This window comes from Punica granatum, chromosome 6 (genome assembly GCF_007655135.1).
Source record: "Punica granatum isolate Tunisia-2019 chromosome 6, ASM765513v2, whole genome shotgun sequence".
Classification (NCBI taxonomy): domain Eukaryota; kingdom Viridiplantae; phylum Streptophyta; class Magnoliopsida; order Myrtales; family Lythraceae; genus Punica; species Punica granatum.
This window is the reverse complement of record NC_045132.1, coordinates 24,352,142-24,369,284: the sequence shown is the minus strand read 5'-3', so window position 1 is coordinate 24,369,284 and position 17,143 is coordinate 24,352,142. Positions and strand designations below refer to the sequence as shown.

Here is a 17,143-nt window from a genome sequence, read left to right as displayed (position 1 = left end):
GGCGGGCGTCACTGAGCTCTGGTCCGGAGTTCGTCAAAATTTGCTGTTTTTTCTTCCATGGACGCATCCAAAAGGTCTCACGACATACATACTTTTTATTTATTAATTAATTTATTTAAATTCTAATAATTATAAATTAACGTTAACGTTTTGACAATGTCTTGCGGTTTTTTTCAGTTAAAGATGTGCATTAATTTGATCCCACTCTATAAATTATATGTTCGTTATTTTTTTGTTTAAAAAACTATTACTTTTTTTCTCATGAAAAGGTGGTTCTTGGGCCTCATTTTAGCAAACTTGGTTTGGGGGCAGACAGCGAAAATTTTGTATTCCTATCGACCGAAACAAATATCGGACACGAGCTATAATCTACGCGCACTCATTTTATTTCTTGGCCAGGATAAGGTGAAAATGAAAATTTTCATATACATACCTCGATAGAGTCGACTTTAAATTTACAGCAATCCACCGTCGTAATTGGCCTATGACGCTTTTTGTTCACCAGTCTTGAAGTATTAGGTGGAAGGCATGTCCATAGGTATCCAACATTGATTTGTTGAGCGGCAAAGGAATTTTCAAGGATGGGCCTTTCTTCCACATTTTACCATAAGATAATCAACCACGAAGATAGTGATAATATATAAATATAAATAAATAAAAAGTATTAGGGAAAAGGACCGGTAACTGAAATGGCTAAAGGTGACAAATTGATCATTGTTTATTTGCGAGACAATGGCAATTGGCTGTCGTACCATTATGCATCTGAACAAAAGAACCTGTCCCCCCCATGGGGCCATCCGCTTTGCCCTCGAACACGTAATGGGCACCAAAAGATCATCTTGCAGATCATATTCCCACCTCAACCTCGAATCCATGGAGATCTCTAGGCCCTGCTGTCGCCAAGGCTGGTCGAGTTTGCGTTGATCTCTGCTTTCCAGATCCTAAGCCATCGAACATTTTGATGGGGAATATGTCCCCTTCGTTTATATCCGAAGGACCGGACTGAGAGACGACTTAAGCCGTTCCTTAATGATACCGCCAATCTAGCCATTGTCCCGGGATTCTATCAAAGGTTAGGCAGATGGCAATAGATAACTACTGCGAGTCATTCTCTCCCCTGTTAATTACATGAATCCAAGCTTAGCCCATCTTATATTGAACTGAAAGATATCAGTACATCGTTTTCATTCCCTCGCAGATGAAAGCGAACAGCTTCTGCAACTGCGTGTGCACGATGCTCCTAAGGATAGACTGTTGAGCGAGATTGAGTACAACAGACTGTACAATACATTCGGGATGACCATTTTCATATATTCATGGTAGCATAGTACGCCTCCAGCACAATGAGTGAGCAGGTGACTGAAAGCGACCCGAGTAGTCCACGATCGAGGTATCGTCCTAGGAGCGGGATTCGAGTTACCTCTTTCTCGAGGACACCTTTTCGATTCCATGGGACAAGAAGATGCAAAATTCAAAATGTAATTGTGACCTTCGAAGAAAAATGAGATAAGAGCTGTCACCCACTTGAATGGAGCTCCAATCACCAAATTAGTCAACGAGAAACATGGATTTCTCAGAAGAGCAAGAACACAGACGACGGCAAACTAAGCTGGCAGTGTGGAGATTTTAGGCGCAATGTCAGGGTCGAGATGACGCCAGCATTGATCTCAAGAAATAGGCCGTGCCACACACCTTATGGTCTCACCGAGAAAAGGGAGAGAAGCTGTTCATTCATTCCTTAAGAGACCAACTCCAAAGACAGGAGTGAGTAAACAAATAGAATACAAAGAGAGAGAGAGACAGAAGTGGACTGAGGTTCTGCGTCTCTTTGAGCTTTGAGAGACATCAGACCAAACTCTCCAACAACTTACATTTGAGGAGGAGACTTCTTTCTTCTGCTAAGAGAAATGAAAAAAGAAAACCAAGAAGGACCCAGACAAAATTTCCCACTACCTAGTCCAGACCTAAGACTAAAAGGACAGAAGGGCACAGGTATACAGAAGAGGGAGTGAGGGAAGGGAACATCATTACACATAGGTTGAATGATACATAAACGGAAGAAGATCGAGGGCAAGGGCCCAAGCTTTCACTGGCATTTCGGGTTTTTACCCGGCCCCCCGTAGTAGAAGTAGTGGCCCCAGTCCCCGTTATTCCCAGTCTGCACGTCATAGCAGTTGGACTGCTCCGTGAAGGTCCCGATCCCTTTAGGGGCCTTGAGGTTGTTGGATCCGTCCACAACCTGAATGTTCCGGAAGTAGCTCGACTTCCCAAACCCTTCCTCAGGGAAGTGGCCGCTCCCCATCTGCGTCGAGGTGTGCTGACCATCGGGCTCCGAGTTCACGACCTCGCCTCCCCACTCGATCATTGAGGCGCTGTCCGCTAGGTACGAGAAGAGGAAGGCCGGCCAGTAGCCCAGCACGTAGCCGTTCCCGAATTGCATCCACCAGTGTCCTTCATTGGGATCCTGTGAAGTAAAATAAGATACATATAAGGCTCTGTCTGCATCTGCAAGAAAATTGGAAAAGATTGCCGGATCTCAAAGAGGAAACCGAAATCATAAAAAGTCCTTGGAAAAATAAAGATAACATAATACTAAGAGGTGTCTGATTGGGCATTGGCATCTTCCCGAAAGCAATTTGACGCACTTTTTCCGTCATTTTCTACATTTTCAAAGCCGAACCCGACCTAACTGATTGTGAAAAGGTAAAAGCAGTTCTTAGTGTTATGATACAGAGTTCTCACTCTTTCGGGCGGTAGATCCTGTGACTGCCTGGTGTATGAGTTAGAAAAGAAAATGCCAAACAAACCGGTCCCAAAACATCTGCTGTTGTTTGGTGAATGAATCCTTCGTTTGAAATCACACATCTATAATATTGCCAAGAAGGCAATTTCCACATCCAATAATGCACAGACTACACAAAAAACAACTTGCCCTGGTAGTCACATGCATAACTTGAACATATCTCCTTCCCACCCATTTCGGATTTTTGGGTTTTCCGCTTTTTTCTATTATTTAAAAAACAAAAATGAGTGACTTTCCTTCTCCTGATCTTCTTCAAAAAAACTCCAATTTACTGTAAAACGATTTCTCCTTTTTTTCAAGATTTTAAAATTGAAAACGGGAAAACTGATGACAGCTTCTGGAGCTTTTCTGAACAATGAGAGGAGAGCTTTATTACCTTCCATATAAGTATACTTATATCATACTGAGAACCCCTGAAAGCAGAAATTGGGGAGATGCTGGCTCCCATGGCAATCTCGTTGTTTATCTGGATGAAACCTGAGCAGAGAAGGTTGTAGCACCCCGTGGCTTGATACGCATCACTCTGTCAAAAATTTCAGAATGAGAGAACATACGAACCAGCAATAATAAGGCATCAGAAAGAGAAGTCTAAATTTCGCTTCTCGGGAAGAGAACATAAGGGAGATTTACCGTCCAGTAGGTGAACAATCTTGTGTTATTATCACCATATAGATCTGGGCTGACCTGCAAAAACCAAATTTGGTTACAGTCAATAATTTGAAAAAGAAAGGAACAAATTTGGCACTGTCATGATGTTAATGGACTGTTTCTGATAATAGCAAGAAGATCTAGCAATGGGCAATAATATAACCTGCCAACCCGCCTCAATGCTATTGAGATCTTCCCCAAATGAACCTCCCAAGATCCACAGCTGAGAGAGACTGAACTCATTTGACTGCTGAATCTTGGGCTCCCAAACATTAATGGTGGCCTTTGCTCCATAGTACTTGTCCCCCTCAACATAAGCTATGGCATGCTGGTAACCCAAAACATAGTCAGTATACCAAAAAGCTAAAACAAAAGAAACAAAACCTGATTGAAAAGATTACGTAATTCTTTCGAGAACAGCAGGAGAAGCGGTGAGAAATTTAACCTGGTGGCCACTCTGGTTGATAAGATCGGGATCAGCGGAGCGGGGCTGAGGGACGGTTCTGTGCTTCTTCCTCCCATATCTCTTGACAGAACTCGCTCGAAGAACATCATCACTCTTTGTTCTCCTTATGGGGATCGTGTTCTCAGGGCATTTCCCATTTTGGTGCCAAAGCTGGTTAATCGGGTTTGCTTGCTCCTTAGAAGCTGAGGAAGAAGCCACCTTGTTCTCATCAAACAGCCCTTCTGGGTGATAACTAGGCCTCATCTGATACACAAGACACAACCCAAGAAGAGATTTAAACAGACAAGAGATAAAGAAACCGAAGATTTGAGATGTAAATGTAAATGTAAGCTGAGTCCGGACCTGGATTTTGTGATCTTTGAGGTAAGGGTGATCAAAGGCAGGCTGATTTGACATGTGGACACAATCTATTATGTCCCCATCTGGGCTCTGCATAATCCAAAGGCATCAGATCATAAGAATGAGATCTTATACATAAATTGCTGGATTGTTTCTACCACTAATTAACCGAAGCAACACCAAAGTTTCGAGCTCCTCTTGGCAAGAAAGAAGAATCATTTCACTGAATCATTCAAGGAAAAAAGGAAGTGGGCACAGGAAAATAAGGAATTTAGCCCCCCACCCCCCAAGAGACAAAAGGAGCTCATCATAGCACCTCTACTCTACTTCAATGAATTCTTTAACAAACCCCATTAAAGAATAACTCATGAAGAAATCACTTGGACTGAGAGGAAGTAATTATCACAGCATCATTGCAGCTCCAAACAAGATTGTCTAATCATTCAGAACAAGTGAATAAGAAGAACAAGAAGAAGCAAAAACAAGAAAACAAAACCCAGAAATTAGAGAGGGAAAAGAAAACATTATCTGACCCAGCTGGGGTGAGATTCTTAAGTCACGCAAAGCTTAAAGCTTTTCACAAAGCATGGCCCCATAACAACCAAGAAAAGTGTATTTTCCCCTTTCACTTTCTTCTTCCTTTTTCCAACACAGAACGCTCCAACTTTACCCAAACAGCCAGAGAGGAAATGAAGAGGAAGAGGAGAAAGCCACAACCTGAATGCTCTTCACAGGGGCCTTGTTGAGGCGCTTCAGGTGCTTCTGAACCTCCAGCTTCTGCTTCGACCCGTCTTCGAGCCTCGCGGCCCCGCCGCAGGACAGCGAAGCCATCAGACCCAACAGGCAGAGAAACGCCGCGAGAGCTCTCCTCTTCCTCCCACCACCGCCCACCATTGTTGGAAACCGAGAAGAAAAACCCACTACCCAGGTGAAGAAAGCCCCGGAGAGAGAGTGGTCAACGGTCAACACTGAAAAAGCCCGGCGAGGGAGCGGTAGCAGCAGGGCTCGAGCTCAAATGAGTGAGGGCAGAGCAGAAGCAGAGGACCCCAAGGAGGAATGAGGAGGAAGAAAGGTTTCTTTATCCTGCGCACCTCCCCACACGCACCACTGAGCTTGACCCAACTTCTCTCTCTCTCTCCCCTTCCGCAAAAATCCAATGAAACTTCCCACGTCTCTCTCTCTCTCTCTCTCTCTCTCTCTCTCTCTAAACCTCCATTACCGTCCACTGCTCGCTTAATAACATTATTATTTCCCTCCCCTCTACCATGTTCTCTCTCTTCCCTCTCTCTACTTTTTCCATTAATATAAGCAAACAATGCCCCCCATCTCTCTCATCTCTTCCTCTCTTTCTCTCTCTAGCTCACCCTTGATGTGATTTTTCGTTTCTTCTAATGAAGACGGAGGAGGAAAGGGGATGGATAGGAAAGGAATTTGGAAAAGTGCAAAGCTTGCATCTTTTTCTGCTGTGTTTCCTTGAAAAAAAGGGAACATTTTTCCCGGGAAAATAGGCAATTTATTATCGAAAAACAGAAACTTCCTACGAAGAAAACAAAAGGACACTTTGTAATCGTATGTGTCAAATTTTTAATTTTTTAGAGAAGCCAGATAAGAAAAATGGAATTAAATCAACTAAATTGCATAACTATCAATGAAATCTCTTTTAAGAAATACCGCAAATTACAGACGCCCATATTAACAAGAATGCAATGTTACCACGCTTCAAAAATCCGATTTTTAATATCATACAGATTGATCGGTCACATTGTCTCTTTGAACAGATTGCATTTGAGAAAGATCAGCGCGATAATTTTTTTCACATTTATATTCCTTATTTATGCATGACAAGATGCGATAAGAACTTACAAGATGCCGAAAAAAAAGAACTCGAATACAAGCATATATATCTTATTTTATTGATCAATTATCTCAGAAACTGAAGAAAGAGCAGACCTAAAAGAAAAGGTACAAAGCAAGACGAAGAATATGCCGTGATCAAAGCGATTCAAGGTAATTCGAGCTCATTATAGTAGTAAAAAAGTTGTCGAGTCAAGGTTGTCCATGATTAAATTGCGTGGTATCTTATGAGTCCCATATGATCAAATTGCATGATTTGTAGGCCCTCCTCGAAGAAAAATATTATTGCAAGCTTTTATCGATTATTATTGTTATTATCGTGATGTTTCATGTTTGATTTATTAATTAGGAATCCAATGGCAAAAAAATTCAAACACTGCAGCAAAATCTTTTACAACTGGCTTTCGCAGTTCACGATAATGTTTTTGCCTTGCATGTTATTCTAAGACAAAGATTCTTCTGTTTTGATCACATCATGCAGTTTTATAATCCAACCCTTCTTTAGTTTTATTCGCATTATTCTGATCGTTGTTATCATAAGTTGGTCTGACAAATTTCAGAACTAATTTAAAAAATGTTAGATGCTGAGCAGAGGACAACGGTCAAATTCATAATTTTACAATTTCATATTTTTTTACCCTGATTATTCAACTCTGGAAGGTCACAATTTCCAAAAAGAATAACACTATTATATAGTTTTCTTTTCTTACATCGCCCAACGTGGAGATGCATAATTTCCGCAACCACGATTTTTTTTTTCTGCTGAAGGTTCTCCCGTCTTTCCTTTTTCTTAATTTAAAATTTTCATCTTTATTTTCTTTTTTGGGAAAACACGAGAAAAATATGAAGCATGTAGAGCTTATTTGATTTCAAAGTTAAAGTAATTTTGATTTTAATTGTGGAAAATGACAAATGAGGTGATATTATAAATTTGACTTGAAAAACGTGTATTTTTTGTTGTGTAGTGGGTAGAGTTAAAATAAAAATCATAATTTTAAAATCAGACTATGAAAACAAACGCAGTCGTAGTGTTTGATATTGTTAAAGATGATGGCTCATGGGATCTAGAAAAGCTATCTGTGGAACTTCCGGAGAATATCCAAGAACTTCTGCTTAGTGTGCCTAGGAGCATGCCAGGGGAGGGCAAGATAAATTGTTCAGGAATTTCTCGATGAATGGTAATTCGCTACTAAATTTGTTTATGTCTTGGCTTGTGGTTGTGATCCTAAAGAGTATAAGAAAGATTGGGCGTGGGTATGGAAAGGTTAAGGGCGTGTTTGGTTTCGCAATTGTATTTTAGAATCACAATTCTAACTTAATTCTACCCACTACAAAACAAAATAACTCATATAAAGTCAAAGAGTGAGTTCCATTTTTATCACTTTTTCCCACAATAAAACAACATAACTCATACAAAGTCAAAGGGTGGGCCCCATTTATACCACTCAAAATCAAAATCAAAATCTAATTTTAAAATCCGACTATGTAACCAAACACCACCTAAATCTCATCTGAGGGTTTACAATTTCTCATGGCCATGTCGTCACCACGACGTCCCTTCTGCATATCATCTTTATAACCAAAGCATGAATATTTCCCCCATTTGTCAGCTTGCTCCCAAACAAAGGAAACCCTTATCCATATTCTCCGCGAGTACTCTGTTGCGAAAGATTTTTGGAGCAAGTTAAGGTGTTATAATTCTAAGCTGGTCACTTTTTGGTTACCAATTCATGAATGGATATGAACTAATTGTGAGGCTTATGAGGTGCATTCATTAAATATCCCATGAAATGTCATTTTCCCTTATGTTGTATGGTTGCTATGGAAGCAACGCAATGCTTGCTATTTTCAACAAGGCTAAAGTTTTTGAGACCCTGTCTCACGGCAGAACTCCATGCAGCTGCTTCGATGTCTAATCCTACTATCAAACAAGCAATTCCTATTCGTTGGACTTCACCACCGAGGGGTGGGCTAAGCTGAAAATTGACGGCTCGGTGTTTGGTTGTCCGGTTCGAGCGGGTGCTGGTGGTGTTCTTCGTACAACTCTTGGGAATTGGATTGGGGTTTTTTCTAAATTTCATAGAGTTACTAATGCCGCCTTTGATTTCATAATAAGATTTTGAAATTAGATTTTGATTTTGAAAAAAAGTGGTATAAATGAGACCCACCCTTTGACTTTGTATGAATTATTTTGTTTTGTTGTTAAAATTTTTTTGTATAAATGGGGTCCACTCTTTGAATTTGTATGAGTTATTTTGTTTTATTGTGGGTAGAATTAAATTAGAATTGTAATTCTAAAATTTCATCCACAAACCAAACAAGTCCTAAAGTGTCATTGCAAAACTTTGGGGCATCCATGAGGGACTTATTATGGTGCGTGATATGGACATCCAATCTCTGCTTGTAACTTGTAGAGTTGGACGCGAAGGTAGTATTTGATCTTGCGTGGGTTCTTGTTCTGATCATATTAGTCTGATGCCCATCATTTTGGATTGCAGGAAAAATCAGCCAGAGTGTGTTTGGATTTGGAGTTAAGTTGAATTGAGTTGAATTTTGATTTTAATTGGTTTGTAATGATTATATTGTTGAATTATGAGAAAAAGTGTGAAAAAGAAATAAATAGTCGAGAGAAAGTAATGATTAAATAATAATTGTGTTGTTGAATTGTGAAAAAGTAATAAATAGTTTAGAGAATTTAATATTAAAAATTAAATTGGATGATTAAAAGGTTTTAAAAAATAATGATTATGTTATTGAATTAAAAATAAGTAAAATTAAGTTGAGTTGAAGTGAAAACTTTTAAAAAAGCAAACACGCCCTAACAAAGTGGCGAACTTTCTTGCTTGTCGTGCTAGAGACTTTTGTACTGATCTTACTCTCTATGATTCCCCTCCCACACAGGTGGCTGACTTAGCGTTTGCTGATGCTTTGGGGATGTCTGCTCCGAGACTTGCATATATGAACATTTCCATCTCGGATGGATTTAGCTAAATAATATTATTGCTTTTGAGATAAAAAAAAAAAAAAAAAAAACGAAGAGCATGGTACAGCTAGGGTGGATAGCTGAATCGAGGCAGTACTGTACTACAAATATAGCTCATGAAATTTTGACTTTACTCGTATTGTCATAATACAAAAACGGTTCCGCCACGTTCGAGTACTCGACTGTTCAATCGTCAGCAAAGTCCCTAAAACAAAAATATAGGTCATGTTTATCAGCTAAAAGAATATCACTTTAGTAAGGACAAAATAGACGTTTTGGTCCCCGGAAGATACTGCTCACGGCATCTTCATCCCCGAAAGATTTTCTCTGCACTAATTGGTCCGACCGTTTGAAACGTTTGGACCAATTGGTCCTTCCGTTCGTTCAAACGTTGGTCCTCGGGCAGCATCCCTCTTAGACGCCGTGAGCTTGGTCGGCCCCATCTTCTCCTCTTCTCTTCTTGGTTTCCAGCTCGAAATTAGGTCAATTCTTCTCTTCTCTTCTCGGTTTCCTTGGCTTCTTGAGATTCAGTGGTGAAATTAGGGCAGCTAGCCGTGAGATTTCTTCCGATTTCGGCCGATTGTTCGACGGATTTCTGCCGATTGTTCGACGGGAATTCGTCAAGATCCTCCTTCGAGCTCATTCGATTCATTGGAGGTGCTTTTCTGCATGAATTCCGGATTCGCGCTCCATTATCAGAATCCAATTCGTACGCCATTGCTGTGTCCGAGAGCAAGTTTTCTTGAGCTGGTAATGCCTCCCGGTTGTCCGCTGACTTGACTTCGGTTGCTTCTTTGTGTTCAGTTTGTGCATTGTGATTGTTTAGCTCCTGGATAGCTTGGTTGTTTTTCATTGCTGGATCTGAACGTTACTGTGCATTGTGTTTGGATTGGTGGCTGACCCGTTCAAGTTGGACATGTGTTTTCATGTTCCTGAGCCGAATTTTTTTTTTGGCTTTCAGGTTATGTCCCTTGTTCTTCCAATTCACTCCAATAGAATTGACTCTGTTATGTGCTTCTGAGCCATAACCTGCTGGAATGAAGGTCAGAAATGGGTATCTTCGAAAATGTTAAATCCTGATATGGCGAGCTTGACGACATAGTGCCATGCCAGCATTATATTAACTGAAAATAGGTCGATGAACAATGGTAGTAACTGGAGATGTTTGGTCGAGGAAAATATACAATATTCTCTTGATTTTTCTAGAGTAAAATACGAAAGTTGTCTTCAATGGCTCGAAGGGTGTTCTATTCCGTTTTTTTCCGTAGTATGGCTTGATTGTTGGTCGAAAGGGTGTTTTGCTGCGTTATTATCTGGTGAGAGGCCTAATTGTTTTCTGCGTTGCGTTGTTTTGTGTTTTGCTGCGTTATTTTGTGTTTTGCTGCGTTGTTTTGTGTTTTGCTGCATTGTTTTCTGTTATGATGCGTTGTTTTCTGTTTTGCTGCGTTGTTTTGTGTTTTGCTTCGTTGTTCTCTGTTTTGCTGCATTGTTTTGTGTTTTGCTGGGTTGTTTTGTGTTTTGCTGCGTTGTTTTCTGTTTTGCTGGGTTGTTTTTGTGTTTTGCTGTGTTGTTTTCTGTTTTGCTGCGTTGTTTTCTGTTTTGCTGCGTTGTTTTCCATCTGAATGGAAACCTGAAGTTTGCTGCTGAACTTGGTATTTCATCTCTAAAGTTTGCTGCTGAACTATGTGGTATTTTATATCTAGATATAGTACAAGCAGAGAGAACAGCCGATTGTTGTCGAGATTTCTTCCGAAGTTGCCGGCCGTGAGAAGCCCGATTGTTGCAGATGGGGAGCAGGTCAGTTCAAATCCCTCTAAGAAGCCCGACTGTTGCAATGTAATTTGCATCCGATTGTTTAGTTTGGGTGGTTTTCTAAATGGGTGTTTTTGGGCTGATCTGGGACAAATTCGATGAAGCATTGAACATCGAAATGGGTGTAGGATGTAGGATGTTTTGACCTCTTCATCAAACATTGAAATGGAATGCCATTTCGTGTTATTTCGCGTTATTTCAAACATTGAAATTGAAATGGATTCCATCAATTGGTATGTGCACCTTTGCTCGTTCTTCGCGTTATTTCGCGATGTGCTTTCCGGCTATCTGAGAGCAACCATTGAATGCGAGATGCTTACCTGAAAAAAAATCTGATGCTGATGGAAGACAAAATCTTGAATGTAGGACGAACAGGAAACCTGTTATTTTCAAAAATGACGAACATGAATCTGATGCTTACTTGGATTGTTCTAATTAAAGTTTCAAAAATGCCAGCCATCTGACCTGTTATTTTCCAAGCAAAGTCGGGCAATAATGAAAAAGCATAATAAATTGTATCTACAATTTTGAAATAGATTTATCCCGTAAGCTTTTTAATTTATTGAGTTTATGCTTTCTATTTGGTATTATGTTTATATTTACTATATTGTTTGGTTTTATGAAGGAATGATTATGAGGTTGGTGAAGAGAATAATCTTGAAGGATCTGATGTAAATAGGCAGGAGGATCAATTTGAATATGAAGGTGCTGAACATGTTGAAAATTGTAGATATCCACATGTAAGATCACTTCTTTTCCATAAGGGACAGCTAAGGAAACGCCTACCATAGCTCTGTTTCTTTGTAGATATTTGTAGTAGGAGCTTCTTTCCACACCCGCAGAGATTGACTGATTCCTCAACCGGTGAATAAGCCGTGGACTTTTTGACATATTGGTTTGTCCCACTCCAATGGCTTCCCTCACCTCCCATATCTTTTGTCATTCCTTGGGTCGTTATTTCTGCTTGCACTTTCTCTGTTCTCTCTGCTTGTACTATATCTAGAGATAAAATACCACATAGTTCAGCAGCAAACTTTAGAGATGAAATACCAAGTTCAGCAGCAAACTTCAGGTTTCCATTCAGATGGAAAACAACGCAGCAAAACAGAAAAACAACGCAGCAAAACACAAAAACAACGCAGCAAAATACAAAACAACGCAGCAAAACACAAAACAACTCAGCAAAACACAAAACAATGCAGCAAAACAGAGAACAACGAAGCAAAACACAAAACAACGCAGCAAAACAGAAAACAACACATCATAACAGAAAACAATGCAGCAAAACACAAAACAACGCAGCAAAACACAAAATAACGCAACAAAACACAAAACAACGCCGCAAAACACAAAATAACGCAGCAAAACACAAAACAACGCAACACAGAAAACAATTAGGCCTCTCACCAGAAAATAACGCAGCAAAACACCCTTTCGACCAACAATCAAGCCATACTACGGAAAAAAACGCAATAGAACACCCTTCGAGCCATTGAAGACAACTTTCGTATTTTACTCTAGAAAAATCAAGAGAATATTGTATATTTTCCTCGACCAAACATCTCCAGTTACTACCATTGTTCATCGACCTATTTTTAGTTAATATAATGCTGGCATGGCACTATGTCGTCAAGCTCGCCATATCAGGATTTAACATTTTCAAATTCGTCCAACCGCAAAACTAATTTTGCGAGCATATTTTCCTCTCAGATAATTCTACTTTAGGTCATAAATCTACTTTGGGTCAGCCTGGTACTATCACTTGTGAAGAGAACAAACCTTCCCCATCCAAAAAGATGGCTACAATTAAAAAATGAAAACACACTTTCTATGAGTAAAAAATTTCAACTCGAGTTACGTTTAAGACAAAAACGTAGATCACATGATTCTATTTATTTTAGTTCTTCAGAGGTTGTTATTTTTTTTATTATAATAGAGGCCCATAAAGTTTTAAAGAGGATAGAGGAATGGAAAAAACTAAGAGGACAAGAGACATGTTATTAAAGTGACACTAGACTCGCCGCCTTTTAGTTTCGGTCGAGACCAAATGTTACTTCACTGAATCAGGTCATATCTCGAGACGAACTCATTCACTTAGGTTTTTCAATGTTTGCATTTTTTCAGTAAAAAATTTCAACATATACACATTCATACATTAGCAAATATATATATATGCTCTAAGAATTAATGATCCTAAAGTCTTAATGGACGCAATCAAGAACTCCTTAATAATACAAGTTCTCTCTTCTTCTTTTTTTTTCAGTTATAAAAGATATCCATAAAATTAGTATAAGAAAAAAAACTTAATAAAAAAGAACGAATAATCTCACTATAAAAATTAAATTTAAAATATCTAATTTATCAAACGAAAATGTATACCACTGCACTTCGTGACATTTTTTATCAACCCTCCATATTTTTAAGACAACTTCTCAGGATCAGTTTCCAAAGTTGCAAAAATAATGGGCACACCAACATCAATTTCATTTTTCCAAAGTGCAAAGACACCCACTTATATAACACCAACCAGGCACATAAGCAGCAACAACTTGCTTGGGATGAAACAGACTTACCGCCTTTTCTCGAGAAACAGGCAATCCATCGAAGGTACCCATTTCTGACCTTCACTCCAGCAGGTTATGGCTCAGAAGCACATAACAGAGTCAATTCTATTGGAGTGAATTGGAAGAACAAGGGACATAACCTGAAAGCCAAAAAAAAAATTCGGCTCAGGAACATGAAAACACATGTCCAGCTTGAACGGGTCAGCCACCAATCCAAACACAATGCACAGTAACGTTCAGATCCAGCAATGAAAAACAACCAAGCTATCCAGGAGCTAAACAATCACAATGCACAAACTGAACACAAAGAAGCAACCGAAGTCAAGTCAGCGGACAACCGGGAGGCATTACCAGCTCAAGAAAACTTGCTCTCGGACACAGCAATGGCGTACGAATTGGATTCTGATAATGGAGCGCGAATCCGGAATTCATGCAGAAAAGCACCTCCAATGAATCGAATGAGCTCGAAGGAGGATCTTGACGAATTCCCGTCGAACAATCGGCAGAAATCCGTCGAACAATCGGCCGAAAATCGGAAGAAATCTCACGGCTAGCTGCCCTAATTTCACCACTGAATCGCAAGAAGCCAAGGAAACCGAGAAGAGAAGAGGAGAAGATGGGGCCGACCAAGCTCACGGCGTCTAAGAGGGATGCTGCCCAGGGACCAACGTTTGAACGAATGGAAGGACCAATTGGTCCAAACGTTTCAAACGGTCGGACCAATTAGTGCAGAGAAAATCTTTCGGGGATGAAGATGCCGTGAGCAGTATCTTCCGGGGACCAAAACGTCTATTTTGTCCTTTAGTAAGATACAAAAATGTATTTATTTTCTTGCTCTTGCATGTTCGGCCTTCTTGGATATAATTTTTTTATGAAATATGAGAGAATACATTTTTGCCCTTATTATTAGTCGTGCTCGAGAATAATTCAAACTGGAAAAACAATATACGTGGTTTCCTCAACCTTTAATTACTTGACCAACTACACTCGGTACTAAGCTAACTCATCGAACGGATGCTTTTTAGCTTTCGTCGGGATTATGCCCGAACTACTCTGCAAATTTCCACACAGTCGTAACATTTCGAAACGCGTAAATCAAATTTGAATGGTACTTGCCTGTGCCAATTCGGAATAACCTATGGGAAAAAACCTTTTTTTAGGAAAAAAGAAAATAATCTACTGCACGTGGTTTTTGGGAGAAAAAGGAAAAAAATGATAATGAAAATCCAAGGAAGACCCAGACTTCCGGCTGGTACTCTCACCCGCAGATCACGCTGCGGAGAGCGACCACCACTCCGATATCGCTATAGGCTGGAGTGGGGAGGTGAGGTGACGCAGAGACAGACGGTGGGGTGAGGCAGTCACACCCCCGTGCGGGGTACGTCCCCCGGGCCGTAGACTCAAGCAGGCCCTAATCCTAATCAAAAGGAGGCCCACCCGTGAGCATCTACGTACAGTCGCAGAATCACGGGACCACAGTCCCAAAACTTGATTGGACGAGAGAGCCCCTACTGGAAATTATTACTTACTATTCGCGTGGGGGCAGTGAATGGTAGTTCAGCAAATTGACCACGAGGGCAGTTCAGTAATATGATTTGTTTGGCATTTGAATTGAATTTTAACTCAATTCTATTTTAACTTTGAATATATATAAATTAATTGAGTTGTAATGATTGTATTATTAAATTATGAGAAAAAATGTACAAAAAATAATAATAAATAGTTGAGAGAAAGTAATGATTGTGCTGTTAAATTATGGAAAAAATAGTGAATAGTTTAAAAAATTTAGTATTAAAAATTGAATTGAATGATTAAAAAATTAAAGAAAAATTAAATAGTAATAATTATATTATTAAATTGAATATAAATAGAGTAAAGTGAAGTAGAATTAAAAATAAATTGTAAACCCAAACAAATGATTAATTATTCGCGATTCTTTATAACTGAGGTATTGTACTAGCATAAATTATAGATTCGAGTTGATTTCCGTCTATACCTTGCCGGATCCGGATCCTGAATTTCTCAGGTTGATTTTTTTTTTCTTTTTTCAATAGATCAATATATATTTGGGCATCAATCTAATTCTAACTAACGCGATGTCCCTTTAATGAGTTTTGGATATTTGTTACTGCCAGTAAAATTCGCTCACTTGTGTGCTTGTTAGTTGTACACATCTCGTGGTTGGATCAGATTTCATTTCAATCATAATACCTACCGACAAACAAATGAAGGTGGACCCGATTGCCCGTTGAGTCAGATTTCTTAATTTTCACTTATAGAGGATGAAATCTCATTCTGTATAGTCAATTTTTATTTTTCCTTGTCAGCATATTTGAGCTGATATGAGGGTAAAAGTAGATGCTCCCAATAGAATCATTTGTAAATATCATCAGTGGCGTCCAGCTCAATTAAATGAGCGGGTGGCGCATTGTGCTAATTGGCACATCCTTATCGGGTGATTTGAGTGGGTCGGTGTCATTAATATAGAAAAAAAAAAAGAATAAAAAGTAGGAAAACAGGAGAGTGGGACCCGCTAATGTTGTAACCAGCCAATTGGAAGGGGACTTTGTGCATTCCTTTCAGGACTTTCGTTTTCATGCACGCACACTCTATTTTAAACTTTACCTTAGGATATATATATATATATATATATTTATATAATATAAGACACGAATAAGACACGGATAAGACATGAATTATTGCATGCATTCCAGCTTAAACATATCGTGGAGCTATTTAGATTACGTTTGGTAGATATGAACGGAAACTGACAATATGGACCCAACTATCTACCAATCGCATGTATTTTATGCAGTCTGATTGTATTATGTTACGTACTTTGTATTTAACATGTCAAATATGGCCCGACTCTATCATTTAAATCTTTGGTTGGTACATAATTATATGGATCGTTGTACAATATCGGGTCGTGTTCCTATACCTCCGGCGGAATTTTATCCTCCTCTTTGTTTATGAGGGAAGATTCGGATGGGTGATGACTCGGTATGACTTCCTAACACCACAAAAAAAATATATTTTTTTTTTTCTAAATAGTGGATCACTGTTATCTTCCCCGCTAATAATTGTGCCCATTAAAAGGTTCTCAATCAAGATGATCTTTCAATTTGATGCTAATTTAACGCTCCATAGCCTCGCGAAAAGTTGCTTTTTGCAGCAAATGATAGACTATATAGCTCTCTCTAAGTCAAGAACCTTTTCTTCTTTTTTTGGGTAAAGTCAATAATTTTTTAAAACTTCTAATTATATCTTATTCTCTTTTTTGCTTATTCTCTTTTTATTTAATTTATGGGGGAAAAAAAACATATGCCCATCTGCCATTCGCTTGATCTACTCAATATATCAACCGTGTCTCAATGATTTATGGAAATAATTAATATTTAATAACATCTTGTAAATCTTTCTTGTCATATTTTCATCTCTCTTTTTCTGAGTCTCCGTTTCTTGAATATATGTCGGCAACACACACTGGGCCCCTTTTGGTCTTAACCAAATTAAAATTACAATTCTGGGTCTTAAAAAAATATGAAATGTCACGATGCACTCCATCAAGATTTCATGTTTAATTTTAGTGGTGAAATTATCTATATCTTTTATTAACTATTAAAATTTATATTTTACTGTAACATACTGATTGACTTCCATTGTAATCTTGT

General features: G+C 39.0%; 1 protein-coding gene and 1 long non-coding RNA gene across 3 annotated transcripts; both read right to left on the bottom strand.

Annotated features, from left to right (window-relative positions):
• Positions 1–1,701: 1,701 nt before the first annotated feature.
• LOC116210631 lies at positions 1,702–5,591 on the bottom strand. Of its 2 annotated transcripts, none has more exons than XM_031544581.1 (7): positions 4,974–5,591; positions 4,260–4,346; positions 3,897–4,160; positions 3,615–3,779; positions 3,434–3,487; positions 3,180–3,326; positions 1,702–2,505 (listed from the first exon to the last, which is right to left on the bottom strand). In XM_031544581.1, exons 1-7 carry the CDS (start codon positions 5,148–5,150, stop codon positions 2,380–2,382), a joined length of 1,020 nt encoding a protein of 339 aa, XP_031400441.1. In that variant the 5' UTR covers positions 5,151–5,591; the 3' UTR covers positions 1,702–2,379. The 2 variants fall into 2 exon arrangements, with proteins under 2 accessions (XP_031400441.1, XP_031400440.1); XM_031544580.1 differs by having other exon boundaries at positions 1,702–2,464; positions 4,974–5,562.
• A 6,005-nt stretch (positions 5,592–11,596) lies between these two features.
• On the bottom strand, positions 11,597–14,241 carry LOC116211870. Its single transcript, XR_004157771.1, has 3 exons — positions 13,821–14,241; positions 13,479–13,609; positions 11,597–11,904 (listed from the first exon to the last, which is right to left on the bottom strand). It is a non-coding gene; the product is annotated as an uncharacterized LOC116211870 (long non-coding RNA).
• Between the last annotated feature and the right edge of the window lie 2,902 nt (positions 14,242–17,143).

Excerpts from the sequence above, each read along its gene's own strand:
- LOC116210631 (XM_031544580.1), bottom strand. The coding sequence starts at position 5,150 with ATGGTGGGCGGTGGTGGGAGGAAGAGGAGAGCTCTCGCGGCGTTTCTC. Across the intron at positions 4,347-4,973 it reads CCCCTGTGAAGAGCATTCAG|AGCCCAGATGGGGACATAAT; the intron begins GTTGTGGCTTTC and ends TGGATTATGCAG. Across the intron at positions 3,327-3,433 it reads GATTGTTCACCTACTGGACG|AGTGATGCGTATCAAGCCAC; the intron begins GTAAATCTCCCT and ends AATTTTTGACAG.